General features: G+C 29.6%; 1 protein-coding gene across 1 annotated transcript; it reads left to right on the top strand.

The window, feature by feature from the left end:
- The first annotated feature begins 2,910 nt into the window (after positions 1-2,910).
- On the top strand, positions 2,911-16,100 carry LOC119684964 (neuroligin-1-like). Its single transcript, XM_038099125.1, has 5 exons — positions 2,911-3,119; positions 11,056-11,194; positions 13,547-13,698; positions 14,145-14,257; positions 14,404-16,100. The coding sequence occupies exons 1-5, from the start codon at positions 2,917-2,919 to the stop codon at positions 15,468-15,470; spliced, it is 1,674 nt and encodes a 557-aa protein (XP_037955053.1). The 5' UTR covers positions 2,911-2,916; the 3' UTR covers positions 15,471-16,100.

The following is a 16,100-nucleotide window of genomic DNA, read 5'->3' as shown; positions in this document are numbered from 1 at the left end:
TTTTCTTCACATTGATAATATGTTCGGCAGTCAGTTGATTATAACTAGTTTTAAAGATATGTTCAACACCAAGCAACGTTTACATCTTCCCAATCATGCACACTTTTAATATCTGTTCCGAAATTCTTTAGATCCTTATTGTAGTCATTCTTATTTTTTCTCACTTAATAATGTAGTTTAAATTCTGCTTATGAGTCGACACTTTAGCTATGATCCATATAAGAATTGTGGAGTTCAAAGTTGCGTTTCCTCGACTCGTATTTTTTGTTCTTATATTACTGTTGTAAAGAATGAACTATAATATGCTGATTATTAAGGAAGAAATATAAAGACGCATGTTCTTCCAGGGTATACTCCGGAGGAGTGGTTATATGTTATTTACACAGAAAATTGATAAAAGGATTATTATGAAAATGAAAATTAGAAATTTCAGTTAATTTTTATTTAACTAAGACAAATGCGTTTCCAATATAAACGAACATCTACATTACATACAACTAATGATATATCATTAAAACTAGGACTTAAAAAAATAGGAATTAATTCATACAATAATAGCCAAATACCTTTAAATAAATTAATCTGTACGTATAGTCTTTTTTAAGTAAGCTTAGATATAAACTACTTTTATCTTTATTTTCTTTTTCATACTCTCATTGTCCATATCTCACAACTTCTGTTTAAGTCATTGACTTATCTTAAATAAGATTTATGTACATATGGTGTCTTCTACATACTTTAATTACTGACAATGTTGCCATACATTTTACGTTCATTTTACGTAAATTTTTTGTCTAATAATTACTATTCCAAACAACTTCGTCCTGTATGCAAATAATGAAAAATGGCATATTTGAAATTCATTCCATGTAAGTTGAGAAACTAAAGTTGACTTCAATTTGCGAGCAATCCGCACATCTCCTTAAACATATAAATTCATCGAGTTCACTGAACTATCATGTATGTTCCTACAATTCTACTCTTTTTTTGTTTTTCATCAAGTACAATATGTTCCATGGGAAAAGTTTTGTACTCATATGAAAAAGTTTGAAGTATTTTGTTTCAATAAGTTATCTGCATGGATTTAAAATGCTGAACACTGCCAAAAAGTTTGTTCTACAATTTAAAATGCACTCATAATAAACATACAATATTTGTTTTATGTGCTCTCGCTTAGTGTTTTCAAATGAATTTAATAAAAATCTGCATTTTATGCATTGAAGTACTTGAGAAACTTCTGATTTATTAAGTATCTCATCACGTGAATGAGATATTTCGTTGCAAGAGAGTAGATATTATGACCGAATCGAGTTAAGTTCCATTTTTGATATGACATACTTTAAAAATGAAAAACTGAGATAGATTTTTTGATACTTATTGATATTTTATTCCCTTTTAGTTTGGATTTGTAAAAAATATTTAAATCTTAGAAAATACTCGCCATAACTTTTATTTCACCTCAAACAATGCTTGTACTTCAAACTGCTGACAACAAACGTTCACAGAATATAATCCTATTTCAGTCTTGTTGAAAACATGCAACTGACCAACACTATTTGATTACTGAATATCAATTTAAAAATAAAATTTTGCTTTTTCCATAAATTTCGAATGTTGAAACTAATACCCTCAAATAAGATATTAGTGCATTTGTTGAATTCTTAAAAAAAGTAATATTTATTTGTTAAGTTGTAAAAGCCTGAACAATAAAAAATTATGTGATTGTGTTAACAAAATTAGTGTCAATAAAAATATATGCTATTTTACAAATGCCAAGCAATAAGTCTTTTGATTACCTCGTTTCTCTTGGGTTCCGTTTGGGCACTGTAAAACAATAATTTTTTTATTTTGACTCGGAAAGAAGCTTTGAAAAAAAAAGTATGCTCTGTGTTTTTATCAGACAATCATGGTAGTGGTTAAATATAAGGTTTCAACTTCGTTTAGTACCTCAATATAAGGTAGCTCTAACTTAATACATCGCAATGGCAGATGCACAAACTTCTTTAGCAATAATATCAGTCCTCTTGTATTAGTGAAACCCTGAAACTTTTGGGTTCCATGTAGACACTTCAAAGTCACGATTTTTGCTTATTAATCTAGTAAGAGATTTTGAAAAATTCCCCTCTGAGACTTGCTCAAGCGATCATATGTAATACTGATCAAACATAAGCTTTTAACCGCATTTAGTGCCGCAGTGTCAATGGAAACGCATGATTCTTTTTAGGATTATTCGATAATTCATAAAAGAGTGTTTGGAGTTTTGAGTTTTTAATTCGAAAAATTGCATTTCCAAGAAATTCTTATAAAATTGTACTTCTTTTCCAAAACTTATGTGTTCTTTGCATTATATTTTTTTTTTTTGTAAATTTAAATAAATTTCATTTCCTATTCAAAGTAAAAAATGCATTTCCAAGAAATTCTTATAAAATTGTACTTCTTTTCCAAAACTTATATGTTCTTTGCGAATTTTTTTTTTTTTGTTTTTTTTTTTTTTTTAAATTTAAATAAATTTCATTTCCTATTTAAAGTAAATACATTTTGCATTGAATATATTCAATACTATTACATATAGCAATCAACTCCTGCAGCGGTGATGCTCTTAGTTGATTTAATTAATAACCTGCTGATTTCCATTTTTGATTTCCATCCTTCTGTACCAACATTTGTTGAAATCACAATTTTCAATTTATCTACTTCTTTACGAGCGACAAATGTATTTTCTGATTCCCTTTTCTACCAAGATATTGTATTACAAAAAGCAAAAAAAAACAAATTGCATTAAGAAGTGAGAAAGTTGTGAATTTAATTTTCTTTTCATTTTCACGTACCTTATGAAAAACATTCATGTAAATTTCAGAGATTTTCTTCTCTTTGACTCATTTTATCATTTTGATTTCCTTACGCAGATATGACCTTATGGCTGGTGTCACACGTGCCGAGGCGTTTTTTTCCTTCAATTCCGGTGACGTGCAATACGGCATTGAGGCGGATCGACGCTCCAAGATTTTAAAAGCTTACGTACGTAATACATATACGTATCATCTGAATGAGATATTCGCAACAATTGTAAATGAGTACACAGATTGGGAAAGACCAGTACAGCATCCGATTAATATAAGGTAAGTACGATTTATGCTCATATATCTTTTACCAACATAATACGTACTACTCACATACGTTTAAGTAAATTTAAGTGCCTTTAAGCATATGCAAATGAGCCATTTTATGTGCAAATCAGTGAAGAAAAAATCGGTACGGAAAACGGAAAATATAAAATTTTATTTTGTTTCAAGCCATTACTTTTACAAAATAATCTACTATTAAAAGTACTGCTATCGGTGAATTTGTGTTAAAATTTTATGCTACTTAAAATGCGATATGCAATGTTCTCAATACAATAAAAATGTGAAATGAAAAGTAAATGCCAAAAATAAAACAAAAATATCAAGAAAAAAAATTTATATAAATATATATATCTATATTCAATATATATCTACATTCAGTCATAAATAAAATAAAAAATGCTTTACAAAATAAAACATTCATTAGCGCTTCATTATTTAAATCATGTTAAAGTACCGCTAAATAAAGTTAATGCCATACACACACACTCGCACACAAATACACACAGATACAATACTCAATACAGTATTTACAATACTCAAATACGCACCGCATATCCCATTTGAATTGAGAAAGAAAAAGGCGGCTTCCTGTGTGGAAGTCAATATTCAATACGAAATATTTGTGCGGCTTCGAGGAGGATTTCGCTCCCAAATGCAAAATTCTGAAATATAATTATGATTTATAGGAAAATTAAAATGATATGAAATGTAATTTGTAAAGAAAAGGAAGTGTAATCGACTACACCGAAGCAAATGAAGTGTATTTAAGCAAATCTGCAGGAGTACAAACAACGACAGATGCAACAAAAGATACATTTAAGTAATAATTCGTAAAATAATTGCTGCCGTTTTTTATAAAAATAACATCAAAGCGAATTAATGCCAATTTATTGTGTATTTCGGAGAAAGAAATCAATCATTCAAAACGATATCCTCGATATCCTTGAAGCGCTAAATTTAAATTTTTGCTTTTATCGCCTATCAAATTTGGTTACACTTATTTTATAACAAATAAAATTAATTTTTTATTCACGTTTTTAAATTTATTTAAACATTACGGCTTAAGATTTGAATAATCAGAAGAGATAGTATAATTATTAGTATAAAATAGTATAATTATTAATCATCCTTTACTGTTTATGTGCTTTTCTACTATATACTTTCCCCTGCGATGAAGGAGCTAGAATATTCCCGAGGTAAAGCATACCTGTCGTAAGAGGCGAATAAAATCCCGGTGCCATGCCGACACTTGTCTAAGAAGTGTGCATAGAAGTAAATAAGGTCTGCACTTGCGATACACTACACGTGGTATAAGTCCGGTACTACGGGGGTCAGTGCCCGCAGCTTCGGCTGTGCTGACCATTTGTGGTTGGACATGTAGTGGATGTGGTTGATACCCAAACTTACGTGGAAAGAATGCATCATTCATTCGGCGTGGAGTTGCGTTTCTCCACCGGATACTACGACCCAAAGAGTAGCAGAGGTATAGATGGGCCTCATCCCAAACCAAGGTGAAAGTTATGTCTTACACACATTTCTTCATTGATACCAGCGAAAATCTATAAAGAAATTCCAATGGAGCGTTGTTTGACGCGTTGTATTAATACACGTGTTTTTGAACACCCTAATATTAGGCCATCAGTAAAGTAAAAATATCGCTTGGGCAGTGTCAATAAAAGCTGGTATAAGCCAAACAAGCCGATATTTTTTGGTATTTTTGGTGTCTATTGTTTTCGATTAAGTACAATAACCAGTCCTTTATAATTAATAAGATGGATTAATTAAAATTGTACATATATTGGTATTGTGATTGAAGATACAATAATTATAAAACCAACTTAAAAAATATTTACCTTCCTCAGCATCTTTTTACCTCAATGTTTTCTAAGAAGTAATTTTTGATATAACGTGTGGAATGCTTCTGTCGTAAAAGAATCTAAAATGAAATGTTCAAATATTTGCAATAAAATTTATTTATTATATCAAATGAGATTCAATCAAATCTGGATTGAAAAAATATTTTATTTTGCACAGTGAATATCCAATGTCATGAATGCTTCATGATCAGAATATAGATATAATTTTGTTTGCTTTAATCTTCAGTTAATCTCGCAAAATACTTTTGTTATAAATATTCTGCACAAATACTTGACAAAGATATATAAATATATGAAAAAGGTATATTTTGACTGATATTATACTTTAATCTTTTAATTAAAAGTAAAAAGTAAATAATCATAGCACTGCTTGCATTTCTTATTATTTCTCCACAATATATGCAATTATAAGTCCATAAAAAATGGAAGTGTAATTTTAATAAAATGAAAAGTTTATTTTTATTTCAGAAAAAACCATTTACAATATAAATATTTTTAAATAGCATTATGGGTTGAATTGATCTAACAATATCCTTATTTCTTCTCAGTTTATATCCTTAACTTTTTCAATACTCTGCTAGTTCAATGAGATTCTGCATAAATACTTTTTCTAGATATAGACAGATCAAATCGACTAATTAGTCAAATTATTTGTCTATAACTTATACTATTCAAACAAAATAACTGACAAAAACATTCCCAAATTTATGAGTATGGAAGCTTATTGAATTTTATATTAAAAAAGAATTGTACACAGAAAATTAAATAAACTAAAAAATATTTAATTAATAATAGTAACATAGCATTATTTTCGCATAATCATATATATGATTACGAATTATTGCTTTATTATTGATTTTTACTGTCGTCTAACCAAGTTTTAGCTTATATTTAAATGTCCACTGTAGAGTATTTAATTATAGTTTATAAAAATTTGTGGTATTGCATATAAACTACTTGATTTTTGGAATTGGTGAAACGCTCGAAAAATTGAATACGTTTTATCGAGAGAGTAAAATATGGATACTGAAATTCGCTCTAAATATTAATTGCATCTACATAAAAATATTGAAATTTCATTTGAAACCTAACACACCCTTTTATATTTAACTATTTATTATATCCAATTATAACTCAATAACTGAATACATTTATTATTTATTTATTTTACTTATTTATATATGTATAGCATCATATCTTACCAGCCAGTATTTTATCAAAACTAATATAGTATGTTTATTTGGATTTAAACAAAAATGTTCTTTTGAACCCTATTAATTTATTTTGTATATGAAGTCCAATAAAATCATAATTTCTATTGCTGACTTAATTGAATTATATATATAATATGTAAATTAACAATTTATATGAAAAATTTATCAATTTTTACACTTTAAATTGAATTAAGATATATGCTGATATATATTTTAAAGTAAAAAAATAATATTCAAAACTTATTTTTTTGATGAAATTGTATTTCTTTCAAACTCTATTAATATTTAAATTTTCTATATAACATTTTAATACTTAAAGATAAAATCAAAATCATTTATTCAGTGAAATTATTTGAATTGCATAGAAAATTGTAGCAAAATTTGTATTCACATGCGGGCGTATTAAGTCGAAGATTAAAAAAAATTTATTTAAATTGCATTATGAAAGAAATAAAATTAATGAAATATCTCGGGAAATTGTAACATAGGAATAACAAAAATTATAATAAAATATGTAATTTGTAAGCCTCAAACACGCCAACATAACCACAGTAATACAATGAATTTAAAATTTTTCACAGAAAGTTTGGAAAAGAAAAAATTTAGTAAAAGTCATATTAAATGAAGCCAAAAAATTATTTAAAATTATTTGTTCATTTAATTTATTTATTTGAATTTCAATTCCTTCCAAATGCAATGCCAGTAGTAAATTTTAGAAAGTTTGGTTTGAATAAGTTGGAAACATCTCTATAAAAAATACAATAAAAATTTGTTTAGATTTTACACATAAAAATACAGTACTTATATAAAATAGTAACATAATATTTTCTTTAATGAATGTATTATAATTTTTTTAATAAATGAAATTTTTGAATTTTATTTAAATACTTATCTAAAACTGTCTAAGTAAAGGAAGGTAACATTATATACTGTATTAAGTTAGACATGGAAACTACCCTTGATACAAATTTTGCTTTAGTATTTGCAAATAGATATATGTTTTAATAAAATACAATTTAAAAATATTAGTTAAGAATAACATTTTTCTTTCTCACACTTGGATTCATTTTGCAAGACAACTTAAATGTACACCACATTTATACGGACTCGAACACTATCTGTCCGTGGTATTGTGTTTACTATAGCACTACTGTATTTTAATATAATATATACTATATAAAAAAATTCAAATTGAGGTGGAAGCTAACTAAATTAAGAAATTAAAAAATTAATAAAAAGAAAGCGCAAGCCTGATCTGAAAAGAAGAAAGAAAAAATGTTCATAAAAAAAAATCCTTTGGAAGACGTGTGTATAAAAGTCATTTATTTTATACATGATTATTTAAAGGAAACTATGGCATCGGTACAATACAACACAATACAATATAACAGAATTGTAATACTAACAAAAAAAAAAGTAGAAAAGAAATAAATAATTTCATAAAAAAATGACAGCTAACAGCACCATAAAACCGACAGTAGGCAAAAATTATATATTAAAAAAAATGTTTCTGTACAATATCACAGGTTTAACAATTTCAATGTTACAAAGAAATAAATTATAAATAATAATATACACTATTATTATTTATAATAATTTATTTACACGATACCGATCACACCGGCTTGACCACGAAATTTATTTTTTTAATTAAAAAATATTTAATAACATATCCTTTATATTCCCTAGAATGTTTTGAGATTACATTTACAAATCAAAGGGTTTAGTGCATTGCACTCGTCTTCTTAAGTAATTTATATCAAGCAACTGTTTGGATTCTTAAACACAGTTATTTTTTTCAACGTTATTCGATACACTATAAGTCCGTATAACTTCATATGCGACTTAACTGAAGGATATTGGTTAAATTGTCTATACTGAGCAAACTTTTCTCCTATGCTGTCAGGCGACAGACATAGCTATATTCTTGAGTTATCAGACTTTAACATTTTAAGTTTTACCTTGAAAAACATTATCAACTAGATATGCTACCTCATTTTGTTGTCAATAGTATTATTCGGAAAAAGTGCTCCTCTGTAGTTTCCTTGATATTATTTGAGCTCAATTGAGTTCTACAGCATAAACATGCCATTTCAAACTAAACTAACCACATCTGGCCAGATCATTAATTTTGCAACATAAGGACATCGATTACTCATGAAGTAATTAAAGTTTATTGCTATTAGTTTTCTTAGCTTAAACACACAGGTTTATAGTAATCACTAAATCATAACACTCAACAACTTGAAACCAACATTCATATATTTCATTCATAGATATCATATAGATCCTGCATCAACATTTTTGTATATTATATTATTAATTCAGTATTAGTTTTTTTTAATATCTGCCGTTGAATTATAAGAAGTTTTTAGACAACATTGCTGTGTCCTCCGCAGTTTTTCATCCTACTTTAGGCTAGTTAGATCTAACTGTGATCATAATGCTAAGTGATCATAATTGGTTCTACTAGTTCCTTCAATCTGAAATTATTGTTTCATGGAATCCACTCATTTACTACCGACACACTTGCGAATCTCTCAATATTCTCCAGATCTCATATGTAGGCGTGCCCATATACGTAGCCATAAAAATATGTTAAATTTCAAATGACATTTACGGTTAACCACGAAATTTTTGTTACTCCATGAATATTAAAATTGTTCACATTATTATTGTTACTGTTGCTGTTACTGTTTCTGTTGCTGTTGCTGTTGTAGCCTTAATGTTACCGTTGTTGAGATTGTTATTGTTACGAGCTTATGTACCATTACTGGATTGCGACGGAAGCTTTGCTCCACTTTGTTTGCGTTAGAATGGAATTTGTACGCATTTTATTAAATGTCAATTGATTGCAAATTGTTTAGGAAAATTGCTGGTTTTTGCTTTTCGCTTACAAATTGAAAGGATATGTAATACGTAAATGTGCTCCTACGCAAGCCTTGGAGCAGAAATTAGTACAAATATTAAACAAAATATTTGCGAACCTCCTTGCTTGTCTCATATTAAATTCTGATTTTCATTTAATTTTCACATGATGTACCCACAAAATTGCCATCACTGAATTTGGGACAATTTTTGTTCCACATTACCGAATCTAATATTACTGACCCAACAGCATTTTTGTGGTGGTTTAAATAACAATTTTTTTTCCGCTTCCATGTTGCGTTTAATTAAAAATTTGTCAGCATTATTTGTTTTTATTTGCATAAATTATTTTTTAATTAAAAATAATTTTAATAAATTCTAATAGGTTCCTTAAGTGTGAGTGTGTGTAGCAAAAATAATTTTTAATTATTATGCGTGTTTTTTAGACGTTCTCAGGTTATCCATATTTATATAACGCAGTATTTAAGCATAAAATATTTGATTAAAAATATGAATTTAAAGCAAAATCTGTTTACTGAAATTTAATTTTTTATATAGTAAAACTAATAAAAAAGGAATTCAAATTTATAAGCAAAACTAGTAATCCTACTAAAACTAGAAAAACTATTTCAACGATATAAGCATATTCAATTATTAAACTAATATATACTTGCAACAATCTCTAAACATATTACTAATTAATAAATGCATAATGTTCATAGAATCTCGAAAATAAGTACACTTAGATTATACACTTTAATAGATTATACTTCTAATAAATAACAGTGTTGATAGTGTATATAGTGCTGTTGCTTATAGATCCACAAAATTTAAAGAATTACACCAAGAGTTGTAGCAGTGGCTTAGCCGGGATTGTGCTAAGGGGCGAGGCTATACAAAATATTTTCTGAGCAATATTTTTTCAGTTCACTGAAAAATAAGTAACATTAACAAAGGAGGGATCCTCTTTGAACCTCCTGGACACACAACTGAAAATCAATCATAACGAAAAGAAACACGAATGGAATTGTAAATGGAAAAGCATATTTCTCACAAAATGAACAGATATACATTAAGACTGAAAAGTTTTCGGAAATTCTCATTTAAAATTCGCGCGCTGTATATTTTTCGATATTTTAAGTTTATGTAGTTTGGCAGCACTGTCCTTAATTACTATGCCAAAAATGAGCGCGATCTGTCAGACAGTTCGTTTACGGCAGCTGTTGAAACCAGTTCACCTAAGTAGTGCGTTGCGAAATGTCTTCGACGGTCGTACGACCGTCCTGAAAGGCTTTGTACCACTCATAAACTTGAGTTTTCGATAAAACTGATTCCCCATAAGCCTTTTGTAGCATTCGCAACGATTCTGCACACGAAATTCGTTCGAAACACAAAATTTGATGCAAACTCTTTGTTCAATATTTTTTTCCATTGTTTTTTTCGCAACGCACTACTGAGGTGAACTGGTTTCAACAGCTGCCGTAAACGAACTGTCTGACAGATCGCGCTCATTTTTGGCATAGTAATTGTCCTTAATTGCTGCCAAACTACATAAACTTAAAGTATCGAAAAATATACAGCGCGCGAATTTTAAATGAGAATTTCCGAAAACTTTTCGGTCTTAATGTATTATTAATCTAGTTGACATCTATTTCAAATATCAGAGTCTTTGAAAATATTTTGTGTGTATCTGAACAGAAATTGATGACTGATCAAAGACTCTTATCTTCTTAACAGATAATACTTAAGCAGAAAACTGTTACAAACGAAATAGATTTCAAATATATAACATTTAAAACACAATTCAAGAATACTAACCCCTTGTTTGAAACCTATGAGTTAATCACACAATACAAGCTTTCTAAAACAAACTCCATTAGTTGTCATTTTATTTAATTTGAAAATCAATTTGTTTTGATATATCAACTAAATGAAACATATTTTTAATTATGTATGTATTGGTATTTACAGAGATGAAACTTTAGAAGCACTAAGTGATGCGCAAGTTGTGGCACCTGCTGCACAAACTGTCGATTTACATTCTGCAGATCATCGAAATTCTTATTTATATGTATTTGATTACCAAACTCGATATGGTGACTATCCACAGGTGAGTAACTAAATCGTAGACTAATCAAACACTAAATCAATCCCCATACACTAATTATTAATTAGAACATTTTATATATAACGAATTAAAATTAATAATAGATATGTTTAAAATTAAGATTAAATTCAAATTTTAAGTTCATGATTCCTTTGGTTTCCCAGTAGTTACCCCTTTTATACCACAACTAGCTCTTAGATGTAGTTTTAATACCATATTCCTCACGAGAAACCGTGATAGAGAAAACTGCATCAAACAGGTTGACTTCATGTAACTTACATAAATGATATCTTTTATATCATTTCAACAGGCTAATAACTCTAACAATGCGTTCCTTCTGCTATCCATAGGTACTCAATCCTAGAAAATCAAGTTTTTGTTTTTTTTTTGGTAAAGATATGAACAATTTTTAAAACTGGCTTCTTATAATTTGATATCTTTTAATGAGCTTCGTTATCTGATTTTGCTTGTTCTTGTGGCGGTTATACTTATCAGAATATTGTGTGTGTTGTATGTCACTTTAAATAATTTCAAAAATTGGAAGCAAGTGCTGCCTTTAACGATGTCTAGGGGAACATAAAACTCCATTCATGGACAAACATTCATAAAAGCAATAAAATGTGTTAAACTATCTGTTTACTTATTCGCTTCAGTTTTTTATGACTAGAAACCCTAGCAGAAATATCAATAATTCGATATGGTTTTTATCATTTTTAGAATTAAAAAGCATTATAACATTTTAATCATCTTTTATTTAATAGTGGATAATTGGTCAGCCGTAATTGTTTCTTGTCTGTCAATTAAAATGTTAACTTTACAGCTCTCTTGATGAAGGTGCAGAAAACCATTATCCCTTTCTAGCTGCTAATTATAGTAATAGAAATTATAGGAACCAATTGTGATTTGTTCCAAAGAATTTAATTGTTATAAATTTATTAGAATTACTAATTTATTATAATAAAGTGCCTTATAATCGTATTGCTCAATGACAATACCCGGATACGGTTAAGGCTAGTCACCAGAGAAACGCCAAAACAAAAATATATATACTTTGCCCTACAGAACTGAAATCTATCTGAAAACGTACTCTACCCCATTCGCAATTAGAACTATATAATGAACTGTATTAGATATTAAAAACATTTTTCATGTTTTCAAATTTTTCTCTATAAACTTTTTCCTATCTATGGTATCAGATTAAATTAATGTAAGTTTTTCGTCCTACTCCTTTTCAGTGTACTGTATATATACGATTAATGTGTAGTATAATATTTTTAAATTTGATTTAATTTATTTTTAAATAAAACGAAAATTTTTGTTCCGAAAACAAAAACTTTTGACTCAAACTGAATCTATAAAGGTCTAATTAAAATATATCATTTAGCACATGTAAAGGAAAATGTACAGGAAAATAATTTCAATTAAACCAAAAGTTTTTTATAAAGAAAATATCAATTTCTTTAACAATATTACATTTACTTCTTTAAGATCTTTTCTTTAAGAATATCCATAGGATAAAATTTTTTAGTAAAATACTTTAATGCGGTCAGATCATGGCATTCGTAAAGAAAACGTTCTGATGTCATTTTTTCTTCTTATCTGGCAGTACTGCATAAGTCCCAATTTTTTGGTATTGTTTCCCATCAATGACGCATCTAACAAGAACCTTCCCTGTTCCAAAAGTGGATATGCCATATAATAAATAATTTATATGAATATTGGCACTAAAACTTTTAAACAGCTTACAGATTTCCTTTTAGAATATTACAAATTCTTGAAGAAAGACATTATAACAATAAAAAGAAACAACAGTATCCTGTTAACTTAATGAAATTATTAATTAATGAAAAGACATAATAAATTCTATTGAAAAAGTATTTTTTTACTCTTGTTTTTAAGCACGTGAATGAAATAAATAATGCATTAAGTTCAATTTTAAGTTTTTAATTCCTTTATGAAAGGATTTACTAACTGATTTATTTTATTATCTTGTACTAATACTATTTGGTTTTTCATTTTCTAACTTATTTGATTCATATATATTACTTTGTCATTCAACTTGCCCCTTCATAAATAATTCTCTTTGCTTTTGTTGGTGGTATTAACAAAACTGCCTACTGCTATTTCAACGGCCACTTAATCCATGCATAGTACATGAAAAGATCAGCAGAAAAAATCATTTTCCAATTTTAATTTTTCAATAATCAGAACATAAAAACAAGAATTTATTTCATTCATTCATTCATTCAGTTATTCATTCATTCATTTATGTATGCACAATGAGTCAATGAAATTTTGCGCCTAAAAGCATGCTTAAATATTAAAATGGCCTTTCATCTTTTATACTCATTACAGCGTCAAGGTTGTATACATGGAGAGGATTTACCATATATCTTTGGTGCGCCACTAGTTGGTGGCTTCAGTCATTTTGTAAGAAATTATACAAAAACCGAAATAAATCTTTCTGAAATTGTGATGCTGTACTGGTCGAATTTCGTGCGCACTGGGTAAGTATTGTAGAATCAATGTTGCCTGCAACTGGCAAAGCGCATACAAACCGTTCCAGACAAACATAATTTCATAATGGACGGCATAAGTGCATATATCACTTGCAAGTCCATAATAGCAGCTGCACTGGTGCGGGTGCAGGTGTGTGTCGCATGTTAGAGTGCATGTTTCTGTCGATTTCGCAAATTAATTACCTTTGTTTGAGCTATTATGGATTGTGCATTCGGCCACCACTGTGATTTTATGTACTGGACTTGTTGTTCAATATTTATTGCAATGTGTGTTCATGTGCAAGTGCAACAAAGGTGCATATTTAAATCAATTTCATGTTATAACTCACATTTGCATAGCAACATTCTTTTTTTTCTTTTGCAATTCCAAAAACAATTTTCATTAATTTAATGGTTTTATTTTTTTCCAAAAAAAAAATACAATTTTTTTAAAGCAATCCTAACGAACAAATGGAAATTGAACATAATAGCCGACAGGAGCGCAGTCGTTACAAGACCATCGACTGGACTGCGTACGAAAGTGTGCACAAAAAATATTTAAATTTTGGTAAGTGCGGGGATTTCATGATGTTGACACTTTACGTTGAAATATCAATTACAAAATAATTTAATTTATTCAATAATTTTTCTGTCGTGATTGCTTGTAAAATTGTATTATTCCTTTCAATTTAATTTTCTTTTTTATCGCCTTAGATACCAAACCCAAATTAAAAAATCATTACCGTGCACACCGTCTATCGTTTTGGTTGAATCTCATCCCCGACCTGCACAAGCCGGGTGGTGACAATGTGCCCGCCTCACATCATCAGTTACACGATGACGATGAAATGGATAACAACATTGCCAGCGATGCAACTATAAAACCACTGAATCCGCCCTACTCACCAGGTGCCGGGAATGCTGCTCTCGGCAATTTCACCATTTTCACGAATCAAGTATTTTCATTATTAAATCTTTCGTCACCATCCTCTTCACTGCATCGCAATTCAACTCGCTATCCGGGCGGAAAATTGTATCCCGACGATATTACTGATGCCGACATGCATGGCAGCACAAGCGCTTCACAAGACTCAGATGGGTTTGCCGCTTATTCCACAGCGTTAAGTGTAACCATAGCCATCGGCTGCAGTTTACTCATACTGAACGTGTTGATTTTTGCTGGTGTTTACTATCAACGCGATAAAACACGCCTCAGTGAACCACGCACCCAAACCAAAATGAAACGTCAGGAAAACGGTCAAATGCCCAACAATATTTGTGGTGACTTGGAAACGTTAACGATACATGCGAAAAGTGATCCCGCGACTATACTTTCCCATCATCATGCTCTTCAGCATCATCAGCTGCCACCGCCTGAATTCGCAGATATACCACATCGTGCACCGCCGCCGCCAAAGCACATGAAGTCTATGCAAGAAGCACCAGTAGTGGGCAGCACCGGTGGTAGTGTTGTTGGTCTTATGCCACCGCCGCATGCGCTGCAAGTCATGGGCAATCAATGTGGTACGCTAACCAAAAAAAGTTGCATGAAACAAACGCAACAACAGCAGCAGCAGCAACAGCAACAACAACATGTCATAACGCATCAACAACACATGCCCAATCATCACACACAGAGTATGACAACCACTTTAACTGGTACTAGCATTGGCGCTGGACCGCCAATAACTACACTGGCTACAGTGCAACAACAGCAACAGCAGTCTCAGCAACAACAACAGGTTCAGCAACATCCTTTGATGGATGAGCTGCGTGTGTGACATTAATTAAGCGTGCGTTTTAAATGTGATCTCTAATTTTTTTCAGTGTGTTTACAGTACGTATGTGTATGTGTGAGTGTTTTTATGTATGTATGTGAGTGGGAACTATGTTAATTAATTGAAATAGACATTTATGAGGGAATTATTTGGAATCTTCTAAGAGATTACATTGCATAGCGTGCGTTCTAGAAAATAAACTACAATAACGTAATAACAGCACAGAAACTGAGTTTATATGAAAATAGTTAAATACTAATTGCCCATATATACTATGTACAATTCATTCCAAAATGCATAAAACTATAGTATGCATTCATATATATATAATGATATATAAGCTATCTATAGACTTGTAGTCTAAGACAATATAGGTTTACTTTAAAGACAGTGTTCGAAATTGTAGTAGGAAAATTCATTTTGTATTTTAATGGCAAACTGATATAAACGATTCTATACATGTGTGTGTTACTAAGCGTGTAAATGTGTTTATGTATGTGTAGGTAATATTGTACATTTATTAAATAATTTTTATATTTCTAGAATCGTTAAGTTTAACAAATTCTATTAGGACCAATTAAAGTTAATTTGTGAGTTAATTATCAACATTTAATTTATGAAATTTAAATAATA

The sequence above is a fragment of the Teleopsis dalmanni genome, chromosome 2 (assembly GCF_002237135.1).
Source record: "Teleopsis dalmanni isolate 2A chromosome 2, ASM223713v2, whole genome shotgun sequence".
Classification (NCBI taxonomy): domain Eukaryota; kingdom Metazoa; phylum Arthropoda; class Insecta; order Diptera; family Diopsidae; genus Teleopsis; species Teleopsis dalmanni.
The sequence above is the reverse complement of the archived record's forward strand: the minus strand, read 5'-3'. Positions and strand labels throughout refer to the sequence as shown.

Bases quoted from the DNA above. Each gene is read 5' to 3' on its own strand.
- LOC119684964 (XM_038099125.1), top strand. From the start codon at position 2,917: ATGGCTGGTGTCACACGTGCCGAGGCGTTTTTTTCCTTCAATTCCGGT. The intron at 3,120-11,055 runs GTAAGTACGATT...TGGTATTTACAG, and splicing joins CAGCATCCGATTAATATAAG to AGATGAAACTTTAGAAGCAC. The intron at 13,699-14,144 runs GTAAGTATTGTA...ATTTTTTTAAAG, and splicing joins TCGAATTTCGTGCGCACTGG to CAATCCTAACGAACAAATGG.